At 39.4% G+C, this 15,502-nt stretch overlaps 1 protein-coding gene across 2 annotated transcripts in view; it reads right to left on the reverse strand.

Moving 5' to 3' along the window:
- Nucleotides 1-11,023, reverse strand: part of LOC5573210 — a 34,102-nt gene extending 23,079 nt beyond the window's left edge. Inside the window, exons 1-4 of one of the 2 annotated variants that reach the window (XM_021848635.1) lie at nucleotides 10,805-11,023; nucleotides 3,518-3,800; nucleotides 3,167-3,454; nucleotides 3,051-3,071 (exon numbers count right to left, since the gene is read on the reverse strand). In XM_021848635.1, the coding sequence (XP_021704327.1) occupies nucleotides 3,051-3,071; nucleotides 3,167-3,454; nucleotides 3,518-3,787 (579 nt within the window). In that variant the 5' untranslated portion in view covers nucleotides 3,788-3,800; nucleotides 10,805-11,023. The remainder of the gene's footprint in view (nucleotides 1-3,050; nucleotides 3,072-3,166; nucleotides 3,455-3,517; nucleotides 3,801-10,804) is intronic. The other variant, XM_001654380.2, reaches the window with a different exon arrangement.
- Nucleotides 11,024-15,502: the final 4,479 nt, after the last annotated feature.

The raw sequence follows: 15,502 nt of genomic DNA on the forward strand, positions 1-15,502 counted from the left end.
CGTTCTGATTGATGGTCGGCACTTCTCCGACATTATCGACGTCAGGACCTATCGTGGCGCTAACATCGACTCTGACCACTATCTGGTGATGGTCAAACTGCGCTCAAAACTCTCCGTCGTTAACAACGTACGGTACCGACGGCCGCCCCGGTATGACCTAGAGCGGCTCAAGCAACCGGATGTCGCAGCGGCATACGCGTAGCACCTCGAGGCTGCATTACCGGTATTGTTGTTCAATATTGCGCTAGAAAGTGTTATGCGGAGAGCCGGGCTTAACAGCCGGGGTACCGTAATTTCGGGTGAAATTGATCATTTTTCACGGTTTTTCTAGTCTGTTTTCTATAATGTTAACAATGCCAAACAACTAAATGCAGGAAAACAAGTACGAAGGTGTGTTTCATCGACTCATATACCGAAATTTTCAAACAAATGTCATTTTAGTAACAAATATCTCTAAAATAAAAAATCAGGGGATCTCATTTTGGGGTGAAATTGATCACTTGTCAATGCCATTATTGTTAGTTTTCAAAACAACTCTACATGGTAAATTTGAGCTCCCTGAATCCGAATATGCTTGTCAAATTCTTAACAATGCAATATTTATATAAATAACGAATAGTCAAATTTCAAGAATTACGAGGAAAACGCCTAAATGTATGCAATTTCCTAAGGAATTCAATGATATCTTACAGAAATTGAATTATTTCAACCATATGAGCTAATTGGTACGAGTTTTGGTGATGAAATCTGGTTTGGGGATATATCTCAAGCATTCTCACAAACTTTCAGGTTTATATCATGTTCAAATCCTTGCTTAGAAATAGAAGTTCATAGGTGTTTGTCAATACTGCAACGTGCATGATTTTGAAATTTTACATTATTTTCATAGTAATAAACATTCTTTAACGCGAAAAACTTTACAACATACAATGCGACAATAGTTACGACAAACAACGTTCATTTACTGCAGCTTACATTGATATTTGTGCTCCATTACAAATAAATAAAATCGTATGATACGATTATCAATTTCACCCTTCTGATCAATTACACCCGATTTTACGGTACGATTTTTACGAGATCCAGTCAATTTGTTTGCTTCGCGGATGATATGGACATCGTCGGCCGAACATTTGAAAAGGTGGCAGACCTGTACACCCGCCTGAAACGCGAGGCAGCAAAAGTTGGACTGGTGGTGAATGCGGCCAAGACAAAGTACATGCTAGCTGGTGGGGCCGAGCGCGACAGGGCTCGCCTAGGTAGCAGTGTTACGATAGACGGGGATACGTTCGAGGTGGTCGACGAGTTCGTCTACCTTGGATCCTTGCTGACGGCTGACAATAACGTTAGCCGTGAAATACGGAGGCGCATCATCAGTGGAAGTCGGGCCTACTATGGCCTCCAGAAGAAGCTGCGGTCAAAAAAGATTCGCGCCCGCACCAAATGTACCATGTACAAAACGCTCATAAGGCCGGTAGTCCTCTACGGGCATGAAACGTGGACGATGCTCGAGGAGGACTTTCAAGCACTTGGAGTCTTCGAACGTCGGGTGCTTAGGACGAACTTCGGCGGTGTGCAGGAAAACGGTGTGTGGCGGCGAAGGATGAACCACGAGCTCACCCAACTCTACGGCGAACCCAGTATCCAGAAGGTGGCCAAAGCTGGAAGGATACGATGGGCAGGGCATGTTGCAAGAATGCCGGACAGCAACCCTGTAAAGATGGTGTTTGCTTCATATCCGGTTGGCGTGGAGCGCAGCGAGCTAGGTGGGCGTATCAAGCAGGGATGAGAAAAGTACTGGAGCAAACATTTACCGCCTCTACATTTACATCTTTCTACACGACCATCAAAATCCAAAGCAAACCATGACGGTTCAAAACAAAAAATGTCACGGCACTTCAAAAAATGTAATCTTCTTCTTCCTAACGTTTTTCAACCCCGAATGCGAAATGACTCGAGCACAGTGGTGACACGATTTTTGCGGTTTTCGGGGTTTTGCATTTTTGCTCGATAAAGGCAGTATGAAATTGAACTTGTTTATATGTAACGTAACGGAATGATTGTGGTCTTTCTGTTAGAGCTAATAGATTTCAATTAGTTGAAAACACAAGCGAAATATTAGCGATTGAATGATTTAACACTTTTTTCAATCATTCTGCTTGGAATGGCTGCCCGAAAATGGTCAAAGTGGAGAGACAAAAACAGTCAAGCAGTGTGTGAACCGTTGGCAGCGCAACGCCTGATGGTATTGATGCTGCTGCTGCTTTGTGTTTTGGTGGAATGGCAGAATCGATGAACTGTGGTGAATTGTGGTCACAGTTCCCAAGACTGGTATCAAGTGTGTATCGATTTGGCAAGCGTGGGGCAGAACCGAGGATGGAGAGATGCGGCCACGAACCGAGTATTGTGGCGTGAAATTGTTGATTCAGTGTTATCTGTGTAGATGTTAACTAAATACATGAAAATGATGCTTTGAATACCGAAGAATCCCTGCATTACTTCATATTTTATACCTGATTTATAACCTCTATCAATTATAGCACGCGAAGGCTACAACAAGACAGACAAAACTCACAAAATTGGGGAAACAGGATTCAAAATGCTCAGATTGACAATACAAATATCACAATCTTTTAAGTTTGTTTACATTTTCCAATTGGTAATTAGTTTTCTTCCGAAGCCTATTAGAAATAAGATTGGTCTTTATTACAGTTAAATTTAATGCAAAACCATCTAGGTCCTATTGAAACGCTTCGTAAAGGCTACCGGAAAAGCCACGTAGCTCTTACGTGTAGCGCTGGTGGAATGGACAAAGTTCAAAAGTTCATGCATTCATTCTGGGCTACCTATGATTCACGTAAGAGCTACGCGAAAAGTGCGATGGAAAAAAATCACGTATGTTTTCACGTAACAATGACGTTTGGATTATTTTGAGTGTATGCGTATAATCGTAATTCAACAAAAGTGGTGCAAAGTCGAAATTAGTTACGAACGCACTACAAACTGACTCGCTACCAGTCCTGATTGCGTTTATATAATTTTTATATTACCGATTCCTCGTCGTCAATTTTCTTGATACGATAGCATTAGAATAGAAGCAACGAATTGACTTACGTGTTAGTGAAAGATATGCAAAGTTTGAAGGAGAATACAAAAATATACGAACCAGGCGGCATGTTTGAGGGCCATCCTGATAGTGGGCCATCGCTAGATTGTAGCAGGTTCTCAGAAGATCCTTCAAATTATCTGGCTTAATCAGCTCGGTCTCATTCAAATCTCCGAACATCTTCACGTAGTTCTCCAGTATAACCGAGTCATCCAGAATACCAAGGAATTTCTCACATTGCTGTCTGAACGCGGTCAATCCCAGGTGGTCGGTTTTCGCACGACTGTTGTGCCGAAGGTACCTGAAAAGCTTCGTCCCCAGATCGGGAAATTTAGGAAATACGTATCTCTATAATGAAAAGAGAACCAGATAAATTTTGAGCGCAGAATGGTATACCCTCATATGACTCACAGCAAAGATATCCTCCGTGATCCCGTTGATTCCGTGTGCGTCTTCGCACTTTTTGGCCAGAATTTTGCCAAGCTTCTCCACTGGATGGTACTGCGTTTGTAAGCGATCCTGGAGATCTGCTCCGGAAGCTGATCGGGTCATCCCTTTCGGAACTCCATTGGTGCTATTGGTGGGACCAGCCGGATGATGTTGGACTTCCGTGGCACCGGCGGAAGGCGAACTCATGGGCTTCCCAGCTGGACTGCTTTTGCTGCTGTGTGAATTTCCCATTGTGCAAAAATATCTGCAGAATATAACATAAAATTAAGATATACAAAATTAATCTTCTAGTTGTTATTCAAAGAAAAACTAGATCACTGAATTAATTAATTTGAACCGAAATAAATATGGTTTTTGAAGATACATATTCGACTATTTGCATGAATCAAAGTTATAGGTCGTATGAACAAACTGAGCAAAAATTTTTGCTTTACTCGAGTTGTCTTACAAACTTTCTTGAGCGAGTTTTTTCCAAGGTAAAATTTCAGTCATTACTGGAGACTTACCTCGCAAAATTGGTTCAAAGAATTCAACAGAGATTTCCCTAGAAATTTCGTTTGGAATTCCTTAACGTATTTTTCCAGATTTTTCTTCAATATTTCTGCAGGAACTTTTCTAAGATTTTCTTCAAAAGCTCCTTTTTGCCTATTTTTTTAATATCACACGGAATTATTTCATTTACTGTTTCAAGAACATTATTCCTCTATAAACTAATCCAAAGATCTCGCTAGAAGAATTTATTCAAAATTGTCTTTAAGATTTTTAAGAAAACTTTCTCTAAGGATACCTTCAGCAATTATTCCAGAGATTACTCCTAAGATTATTTTGGGAAGTCATCCAATAATTCTAAGAGATTTCTCAAGGAAGTTTTCAAAAAAAAAAATGCATGGAGTTTTCTATGTATTTTTCCAAGGAAATGTGAATGAAATTTCCATGGGAAAAAATGTGGCGTATTCCTAAAGCAAATCTTAGGGTAACTTCTGTTAAAACTTGTGTGTGAAGAAATTCTACAATATTTTCTAGATTATTCTAGATTGCAAAAAAAGAAAAAAAAATTCAATTGAATCTCTGGATAACATTACGCAGGATTTTTTAAAGGAATTCCTGGAAAAAAACATGGGACGAAATCCATTAAAAAAAGGTATAGGAATGCTCAAAGGATTTTTTGAAAAAATACTGGTGTGGAACCCTTGTAGGGGGCCCAGATAGCCGTAGCGGTAAACGCGCAGCTATTCAGCATGACCATGCTGAGGGTCGTGTGTTCGAATCCTGCTGGTCGAGGACCTTTTCGTAATGGAAATTTTCTCGATTCCCAGGGCATAGAGTATCTTCGTACCTGCCACACGATATACACATGCAAAAATGGTCAATCGGCAAAGAAAGCTCTCAGTTAATAACTGTAGAAGTGCTCATAAGAACACTAAGCTGAGAAGCAGGCTTTGTCCCAGTTGGGACATAACACCAGAAAGAAGAAGAAGATGGTGTGGAACCCTAAATGAACTTTTGAATATTCCATGGGGATTTTTTGAGTAATTCATTGAACGAAATTTGGATGAACTACAGTAATCTTTGGATAAAATTCTGGAGAAATTCCTTGAAAAAAATCTAGGGAAACTCAATAATGAAACACAGGTAAAATTTTAGGAATTATTCGAAATGTTCATAAAAGATTCACTCGAATGACCCCTCGAGGAATTTGTGGAGCAATTCTTTCAATAACCGTAGATGAAATGGCGTAGAAATTCTTTTCGGGTTTCTTGAAAATGATATCCATGAACGAATTTTACCAAAAACTCTAAAATGAACCTTTGCGGGTTTTCTTGCAAAAAAAATATCTGTGGAAATTATTGGAAGATCTCTTAGAGTAACGACTAAAGAATTCGGTTGAAAAGTTAGTGAAAAATATCTGGAGGAATTCCTAGGATATTCTTTGGAAAATCGTTCAAAGTAATCTTTTTTCTTGAAGAATGTAAGGCGAAAACCCAGCATTAGTTCCTGATAATATTTTGAATGAAATCCATGAAGAAACAACTAGGATAATTCCTGGAGCTGTTCTTGAGATATATGCACTGAGGCAAAAATACTTAGATTTTCCATAAATCATGACTTATGAATCAACCAAATTATGGTTTCATTGGACGCTTAACCATTTCGAAAATGGGATCATAAGTTTCATAAGTGAGAGCTTTGAATTATTTAAAAGCCATCACACGAAATATTTTTTCTAGCTATCGCTAGAGGAACTGCCCCGCTATCGATGTTGGGTACAAGTTAGTAGAAAGTAGGTCACATGTTATCAAAACATGTCATTTTTGGAGCACGCCTAAAATTAAAGGCAAACATTATTAATAATTGATATATTAAATTTTGCCATCTTCATTGAATTGGTTACACATTTTCATTGGTTGACTTATGAAATTTAGTATTAAAATTCTTCACCAAAATCATAAGTAAAACTTAAGAATTTCAACAATAATCGTTGTGGCGCCAGATCATAATTATTCCTTAAGAAATTATTAAGTTTTTTTGCCTCAGTGTGAGAAGAAAATTGGTAATGTCCCGATTTTGTCAGCCCCATGCTGCATTTAGGGTTGACAAAATTGGGAAAAAGCTAAAAACGGGAAAAAAAAAACTTCAACAGGTTTTAAGTTTTATTTTAATTTTTTTTATGATTCTTTTAATATGAACATTGTTTTTTACTTCCATTTTCTAAGAACCATAATCCAAAGTAATATTGATCAGTTTCTTGGATAATTATGCAAAAAATCAAATTTCAAAATTTTGGTCTTTAGATGATTGTATAGACGTGGCCAAGGTCATAATTGACTTTATGCCCTCAATATTTAATTATTTGTGGGCTTCGTGGCCGTGCGGTTAGTGTTACCAAGCATTTAGCCGCATCGTGTCAAGGAGTGTGGGTTCGATTCCCACTTCAGTCCGGAAAACTTTTCGTCAGGAAAGTATTTCGACTGTGCCACTGGGCGTTGCATGCTAGTCCGTTGTCTAGTGTGGTGCTTCCTTCAAAGGGCAAATCGCCCACTGGAAACATTAACGTGTCGGCGTCTTAATATTGCCAGTATAGACGTGTTTACTCTGAATAATAATAAATATAAATTTAAGGCTGACAAAATCGGGCAAAAAGGATGCTAAAATCTGGGGTAGACAAAATCGGGTCAAAAAGGGTGCTCACTGAGGCAAAAATACTTAGATTTTCCATAAATCATGACTTATGAATCAACCAAATTATGGTTTCATTGGACGCTTAACCATTTCGAAAATGGGATCATAAGTTTCATAAGTGAGAGCTTTGAATTATTTAAAAGCCATCACACGAAATATTTTTTTCTAGCGATCGCTAGAGGAACTGCCCCGCTATCGATGTTGGGTACAAGTTAGTAGAAAGTAGGTCACATGTTATCAAAACATGTCATTTTTGGAGCACGCCTAAAATTAAAGGCAAACATTATTAATAATTAATGAATTAAATTTTGCCATTTTCATTGTATTGGTTACAGATTTTCATTGGTTGACTTATGAAATTTAGTATTAAAATTCTTCACCAAAATCATAAGTAAAACTTAAGAATTTCAACAATAATCGTTGTGGCGCCAGATCATAATTATTCCTTAAGAAATTATTAAGTTTTTTTGCCTCAGTGTAAAATCGGGGGTAGACAGAACCGAGGGCTGACAAAATCGGGTCATTACCGTATAACTATCTGCCAACAAGATAAGGGAAAAAAGAGACTTTAGAGACCATTTTGGTTAAAATAGAGACTTCAGAGAACTTTCATCAAAATAGATATGTTTTAAAGACTTGCATTAAAATAAAGACCAATTCTCAAACAAGAAACCCGCTATCGGCCCTATATATTGACAATTCGAGTGACAATTAAAAGTTCGGCAGTCAAAACTTCGACGAAGTTCGGCGTCGGCATTCTAATTTAGTGCTTTGTCGACGCATAAGGAATGCCTTTGTCGGCGTAGCACTTCGGTAGAATGCCGACGCCGAACTTCGGTGAACTTTTGTTGGTGATATTTCATTTCTCTTATGAAGTTTGGTCTAACGTTAATCTGAATGCACAATTTTTAGACTTTTACTGATTAAATATAGGAATATTAAAGACGTCAATCATGTTTTGGTAATTCGATAAAATTTCATACTCGAAAGGATCCTCACTGAACAGCTCAAATATTGTTTTAATAGCGACGCAGCCGATTTTTTTTCAGCTATAGAAAATATCTTTTGCAAATAATGGTTGCTTTGGGATTTGATGCAAAAGTCCTTTGCCTTGAACGTATTATACCATGAATTACTGCCTCAAAATAATTTCCCTGATTGTGCTTAAAATTCCTTGATAATTCCAGGTTTTTTCCTGGTTGAATAATATTCCCTGATAATTCCAGGTTGCTACGAAAAAATACACAAAATTCCAAAGTGTACCCCGTTTAAAGGCGGGGTTGGGTATTAGAGGGTTAAGATATGTAGCTCTTGTTCGCGATAGACGTAAGCATATTTCATGTTTTTCACATCAATAACGTTCATTCTGGAAATGGATCTTCCATCGAATTGCTATCTATCATGATTAAAAGATGCTTGGAGATAACATCTGTGCTATGTTGTTGTTGGTTGTCGTTAACGAAGGCATCGCTGTCTATTGCTCAGTTTTTGTTTCGATATTTCGTTGTGATAATTATAGCGTCAATACCATATTTTCGACTGTGCTTCTTCGCCTCTTTGTGAACCACACGTTGGTGAATTTGCTGGATCAGTTTCGACAAAATAAGTTCAGATATTTGTCAATTCCGATTACCTCATTTTACACCATTGTTATCGTTTTGCTGTGTATAATCTGAAGCAACAATGGAATGCCCTAAATGCTCGAGCCCACTACCTACCAACTGTCAAGAGGGAGGATTCGTAGTTTGCGGGGGAAGCTGCTTGAAGTCTTTCCACGCTGCATGTGTTGGAGTTTGTGAAGCGATTGCTCGATGTCACCTAAAAAAACGTGATTTGGCTGTGCGATGATTGTTTAGACGTGTTCAACAACCAGGTTTCTCGTCAGATGCAAAGTGATTGCCCCTCCGTAAATATTGAAGTGGAGATAATTGATATGAAGGAAAAGCTAGTGAGCATCACGGATTCTTATCTACGCTGATATCAAAGCAAGTTCCAACTGTTGCACAAGTATCCCAAGAAGACACGCTTAACTCGATACAACGTCCAACTCATCAGTCTACCCCACTATCGAAACTTAATTGCGGCTCTAGGATGAATGCATCTACAACTACAAATGATACTCATTCCTCTTCAGATGCCAACAGCCTTATACTGGATAGAAGCAATGATTTTTCCCTTTTCCTATCGAATATCGATTGTTCTGTTTCCCAGCAAGAAGCTACTCGGATGGTCATCGAATCTCTAGGAATCAACGAAGTAACTGAGAAGATCGAAATTGTTAAACTGGTGCCGAAATGGAACGTTCACAAATTCTCAGTATACATCGTACAAAGTGGTGATCGATGGGAAGTATAAGCAGAAGGCACTCGAAACGAACACTTGGCCGGTCGATGTTATGTTCCGAGAATTTTTCAATTATCCACGACGTACTTGGAAACCTACGGAAATTCGGACCGTTAATTGAATGAATCACAGCAGTACACACTCATGTCCTTAAAATTTGTTTGCTTGTTTGTTATACATGATCGTCGTATATTGTAAAATTAAATTCTGTTGAGTTGAATGTCAGTACAAATGTTTTTAAATTAATTGTAATAGTATTAAGTAAAACATCATTGGGGCACTACAGCCTGTTGATGAATCAAATAAATAAAATAAAAATAAAAAATAATGTGGCTTCTCATTGCGTAAACAAGAATCCGAATTGTTCAGGACTAAAGGCTGACTATACAAACATGACTATGGGAGGGAAACTGAAGTAAAACAACAATTTAATAAAACTACTTTCACACAATATACAAACATAATAGTGTTAAAGGGTTTATGGACCGACCTTTTGTCCAGGACAAAAGATCGAAAATATTTTTTCAAAGGAAAAATTTCCCACCAAGCAAATCATTTTCGACCTTTTGTCCTTTCGACCTTTTGTCATAGATTCGTGTTAAAGCGGGCAACATAGCCTATTCCTACTAAATATTAGGAAAAGTAGAGGTAAAATTTGAACTACTGGGTCTAGCACTGACAAATAAGCGGTCATGCAGCTCCAGCTGAACCCCTAATAAAAAACATGTTGAAGAAATTCGTACAGAATCTCTGAAGAAAATTATGTGTGAATTATTGGAACAATAACTGTAATAATTGATGTAGTATCAACCTTGAATGAAGTTGAGAAGAATCCATGGATTATCCAATCTATGGAGTCTCTGAAGGCTTCTCTGGAGCGTCTAGAATGTTGCACCAAGATATAAAATTAAAATAGAAACTTTAGCGAATCAAAAATAGACTTTTTTGAGACGTTTAAATAGTGAATAGACGAAAAAAAAAAATTTGATGAAAATTTGGAATGTTTGCTACCATGTTTGATTTTTTGATAAAATAAAAAAGCTGAAATTTGGCAAATCGTCTAAACTAGAGACGATTTATGCATCAAAAATAGCGCAGGTCGTTTTCATCGAAAAATATACGTTTTATTAGTCCAATCTACTGGTACATTACAACCATTGGTTTTCATTCATATTCCACTACACAGCTCGAAGATTTATTACCATATACCTAGGAAACTTTATTCATTCTAATAGAGCCTTCAATCTATGACTTCAATAACCATGTATACGAATTCCTTTACCCAATTGTTCCATGAATCTTAACAAAACCAAGCATTAGGATTAGGTATTTGTTCTAATCATCAATATCGAAAATCACGATAGGCGTAGTATTGCATTAACAATTAGCGCATACATACATTCAACAGGTTTATCTAAAGTGACATTGGAGGATTGCCTTCTTCGGAGCTATGGAATGTTACTGTGCAAACTCTATTTGAAATCTACGTCACAGCTCATTAACGCGGACTCTACAATACAAATCCTATTTCTATCACCTCCACGATCACGAAAATTGATAATATATTAATAGCTGCTGCCATAGGAAAGATAAGAAGTAGTTACCAGGTAATCAAGAGTCCTAGATAATGTAATACAATTCGTATTGGAAAACCCTCCCTTCTCGCATCGCAACATCACGAGATTGGAAATTGTTTCTTCCCAGCCAAAAGCGGCCAAAGCGTACCTGGCAAGTCTCGGGGTTATCGTTGAAAATCGGCTAGTTTTCCAGGCGCTGCTCGGCTCGCATAGCAGTACGATAAAAACACAAACTCAGACGATACGTAATATCGAAACACAGCTCATTTTTCTGCGTATTTTGCTAATTTTTTTGAACGCTCAGACAACAACAAAATGACACCAATATCGAATGACTGACTGATCGGATCTGCGAAAGAGAAGAGAAACGGCGAAGAAAACGCGATGCGGAGAAGGGAAAGGATTTCAGTAACTACACGGTAAAGCGCCGTTGGTTGGTCTGGAGTATAAAAACCGTAGCATGGTAAGTCGAACTACCGTGTAAAAACCTGGCACAAAAAATCTCGCTGCATAAGGTTTTCATCTTAATTATGTTTTATAATTGAATATCAAATATTATATTGAATCAATCGTCTGAAATAATTGAACAACTTTTAGGATTCCTAAATTAAGAATAACAGAACCTTTTACATGATCAAAAATATACGTTTTGGGTAAAATACTGCTGATAATAGCATGTTTGAAGGCACAGTGTTTCCCTTGTAATGTCATAACAAAAGTGGTGACCACTCCCTCGGTAACTTCCATCATCGGCTCGGCTCAAGGGTTGCCAGTATATTTTAGAAAATATCTTGTGGAATTCTGGCAAGCCCCACTAGGGTAAATCCGGTAAATCCAAATTTTAACAGTATTGTTCGTATTGTCAATTTTTTTGAATAGTGAACGCCGCGCGTTGGTTGGTTTGCTCTGAATAGGGCATTTACAAAACTTCACGCAAAATTAACTACTGTCGAATCCGTTTTTGAACCTAGGTTTTGAATCGTTCTGGATCACAGATTTTATCCCCAACCCGATTCAGATTCGACCGAACTAGTACAATTTGTTTGACGTTCATTTTATTATGTGTTGATCACCAACCCAGTTCCTAAAAACGAAAAAGACCTACAATGTCAATTCGCTCCAAAAAGCTCGATTAGACCGCTGGAGTGTGCTGCCTGTTGGGCAGAGGTGGACACACCACAACGCAGAACAGGGTCACCGAAGCGGAACGCGGAACCAGGATTTCGGTAGGAAAGAAACAACTACAACTTGACTACTGTACGCAACGAGAAAGCTTTAATAAACACGTCTGAACGGATCGAACATCACATTACGGATGAATGGTAAACTTTCCATTCTCCCTCTCTTGCTTTGCTATTTGGCGCGCTCGCCGACTGCCCTACCGGCGCATGCGTCATTCGCCATTCTCTACATATCAGTGTTGCCGCTTTGCTTACGAGGCACAACCATTGCATACTCCAACACTCCTCCTCAATGTTGTCCTCGTACTCGTCCGCATCCTCTCTGCCTTCCTTGCCGGGTTGATCTCCTCCTGCTTCAAACAACGTAATCAACCAACCGGCTGGGTCGTACTCCACGATTACTCGTCCTGGATCGTCTAACTTTCCTCCAGTCATCAGCATCCGTATCCGAGTTTCCACTGTGGGACTCCGCCACTTGCAACGGCTCCACTTCCTCGCTTGAAGTGCCCGCATCGAAGTATTCTTCTTCTTCTACACGTTCTTCGGCTCTACTCGGCTTCTTCTCCGAATACCAGCTCACCACACCGACTGGTGAACTTCTTCCCTTCGTTGTCTTCTTCTCGCCAATTATCGGCCGCTGGCCCTCCACTTTCTTCTCAACTTTCGCCAACTTCAGCCGATACAACGACCCTGACTTTTCACCAATCACAACTTTCTTACCGGATGCATCGCAAATGTCGCAACCATCCTTCTTAAATTTAACCGAAAAATATTTTGCCGTCAGTCTGTCCACTGACACGAGTCCACTCTTCAACGACGGAACGTACAACACATCGGTGAGCTTAATCTCCACTTTGCTTCCGTTTCCGTCCACACCGTTCACAAAACCTTCGCCACAACCAGCAGCGGTAACCACTTTACCATTCGCTAACACTACACTCGGGCCTTTTCTTTCTTTCAGCGATTTGAAAAAGTTTCTATCGCTCGTCATGTGCCGACTTGCTCCACTGTCAATGTACCAGCACTTTTGCTGATCCACTCCAGCCATAAAACACACACTGGCACCACAATTTTCGTCCTTCGCTTGTCTCGCGTTTTGCCGCACACGCACTCTGTCGTCCGGCTTCTTCTTATCTTCGCACTCTCGTTCTAGCTCCTGCTTCGCTAGCAAAAATAATCGACAGTTGCGACGCAAATGACCGGGTTTGTCGCAAAAGAAGCATCTCCTTACTGGCGCTCTATTGCCGAGTCCACCCACGCTTTGCACTTCGTTTCGCACTACCACACTTTTCAACGCTTTCCTTTCACACATTTCACCGGAACGCTCTCTCCGACGTTCAAACTCATCGATCAGCTTCGATTTCACAAGCTGCATCGTTATATCTGCATCGGCACGACTCTCTAGGGCCGTCACCAATGTTCCGTAGGAGTCGGGCAAGCTACGCAGGATCATCGCAATCCGCAGCGACTCTTCCAGCGGTTGCCCCGCATTCGACAAACGATCGAATAAATCCTCCAACGCTACCAAATGGCACTCGAGATCACCACCTTCCACGAGATTCAAACTGCAAAGCTTCTTTAACAAAGACACACGAGACGTGACCGTGTTCTTCTCGTGGTAAGCTTTCAATCCATCCCAGAAAGCTTTCGCACTGTTCGCATTTTTCACCAAACCGAACTGATTGTCTTCGATACACAATCCGATAGTGGCACGAGCTTTCCGATCGTCCTTCGTCCACTTATCGGTCACCACAGCCGGCCTTGCATCACCGACCACATACCACAGCTCCTCTCTGGTCAGGAGCATCTCCATCCGGAACTTCCATATTTGCCAATTATGGTTGCTCAACCTGGCAAACGCAAACTTGTTAACATCCGCCATTTTGTCCACACAAAATCACCACCGCGGAGAAAACAACTCACACACACTCACACACGGCGTGATCACTTTCGCTCTCTCGGAACCTTTTTCCTACGCAATCCGGAACCTTCCCTTCGGCACTGCTGGGCCCATAACCTGTTGGGCAGAGGTGGACACACCACAACGCAGAACAGGGTCACCGAAGCGGAACGCGGAACCAGGATTTCGGTAGGAAAGAAACAACTACAACTTGACTACTGTACGCAACGAGAAAGCTTTAATAAACACGTCTGAACGGATCGAACATCACATTACGGATGAATGGTAAACTTTCCATTCTCCCTAGCTGTGATGTTAAAGTCACCAAAATAGCTTTGGTGAGCGAATTTGACGGATAGCGCCGACAATTTTTGTCGCATAGGATTCATAGAATGTAGCGCGGTTGTTGCACCATGGCCAGATTCATTTCCCGAGCGCGTGCACGGAAAGAAATAACAATTGTGATTTAAAAAAAACAGTAGCGGAAAATCAACTGATGATCATTGTCGTTCTACTATTATCAAACATTTTAATAAAAATAAAATGCTTTTAGAAGTGCGCAGCAATGCTAAATCGGTCTGATGTATTCTGCGCAGTTCATATGTATTTTCCACACGTTCTCCTATAATTGTTTTTAATCTACTTCGATACCGTCAATCCGATGGCGTACACTCAGCTTAAGGTGATTATAAAACGAAGCCAAACAAGGGCACAAGACTGGAGAATCTGACAACAGTTTGCGTTGAAAACCAATCAATCTGCTTGCTTGCTGGTGGTGACTAATGGGATAAATTTTCAACGGTGAGAGCTGTTTGGTTCTCAAGTCTTGTGCTTTTGAAAATTGGAGGTGTGGCTTTGTTCTATAATCACCTTAACGCAATTTATAATTAAGTATTGAGTTGTAAATATTAGTATATATTAGTTGTGTTGCTAGAGGACATCTTGAAAATTCACTGAGATTCTTTCAGAAACCCTTCTGAAATTATTATATGTAGTTATTTCTTTGATCGCTCTGATTTTTCCAATAACCTCCTTGGGACTTCCTATTGGACTATCCCAGAAACCCATCTTAGGTTATTATGGAAATCCTTTCAGGATTCTGCTGTAAAATTCTGGAATTCTGCCGTTAAATTCTGGAATTCTGCCGAAAATGATTTAATGATTGCTTTCCAGTGTAATGGAATCTATTTTTAAAATCTGGGTTCGGGGATTCTTACAAAATTTCTCGGGATTTCTTCTGAAAATCCAATCGAAATTATTATTTAAATTCTAATATTTTCCTCGTAATTCTTCAGTATTTCTTCCGTGAAACTCTTTGAAAGTTCTTCAAAATCCCTTTTAGATTCTTTCCGAAAAATGTCTTAGATTATACCTATTATTCTAGAATACTCTCGGAAAGAAGCCTGAGACTATAATCAAAAAAATCTATTATTTCACTTCACTTTCTTCCGTGCAAATTCTTGGGATTCTTTCGGAAATTCCTCTGCAATTCTTTTGTAAATCTCAATGGAATTCTCCCAGAAATCCCTGTGGAATACTTCCGAAAATCCTGCTAAGAATCTTCCAGATGACGGGGATTTTTTTAAATCTTTATTTATGGAAATCATCCAAAAATTCCTCTGTAATTGTTTGTAAATCCTCCTTATATTCTTACAGAAATCCTTCTTATATTCTTACAGATTGATTGCTATTGATTTTATTGTTTCTGCCTGAGATAATTTTGTATATCCAGAATTATTCCGAAAATTCCTTCGTGATTCTTTAT

The sequence above is a fragment of the Aedes aegypti genome, chromosome 3 (assembly GCF_002204515.2).
Source record: "Aedes aegypti strain LVP_AGWG chromosome 3, AaegL5.0 Primary Assembly, whole genome shotgun sequence".
Lineage (NCBI taxonomy): Eukaryota > Metazoa > Arthropoda > Insecta > Diptera > Culicidae > Aedes > Aedes aegypti.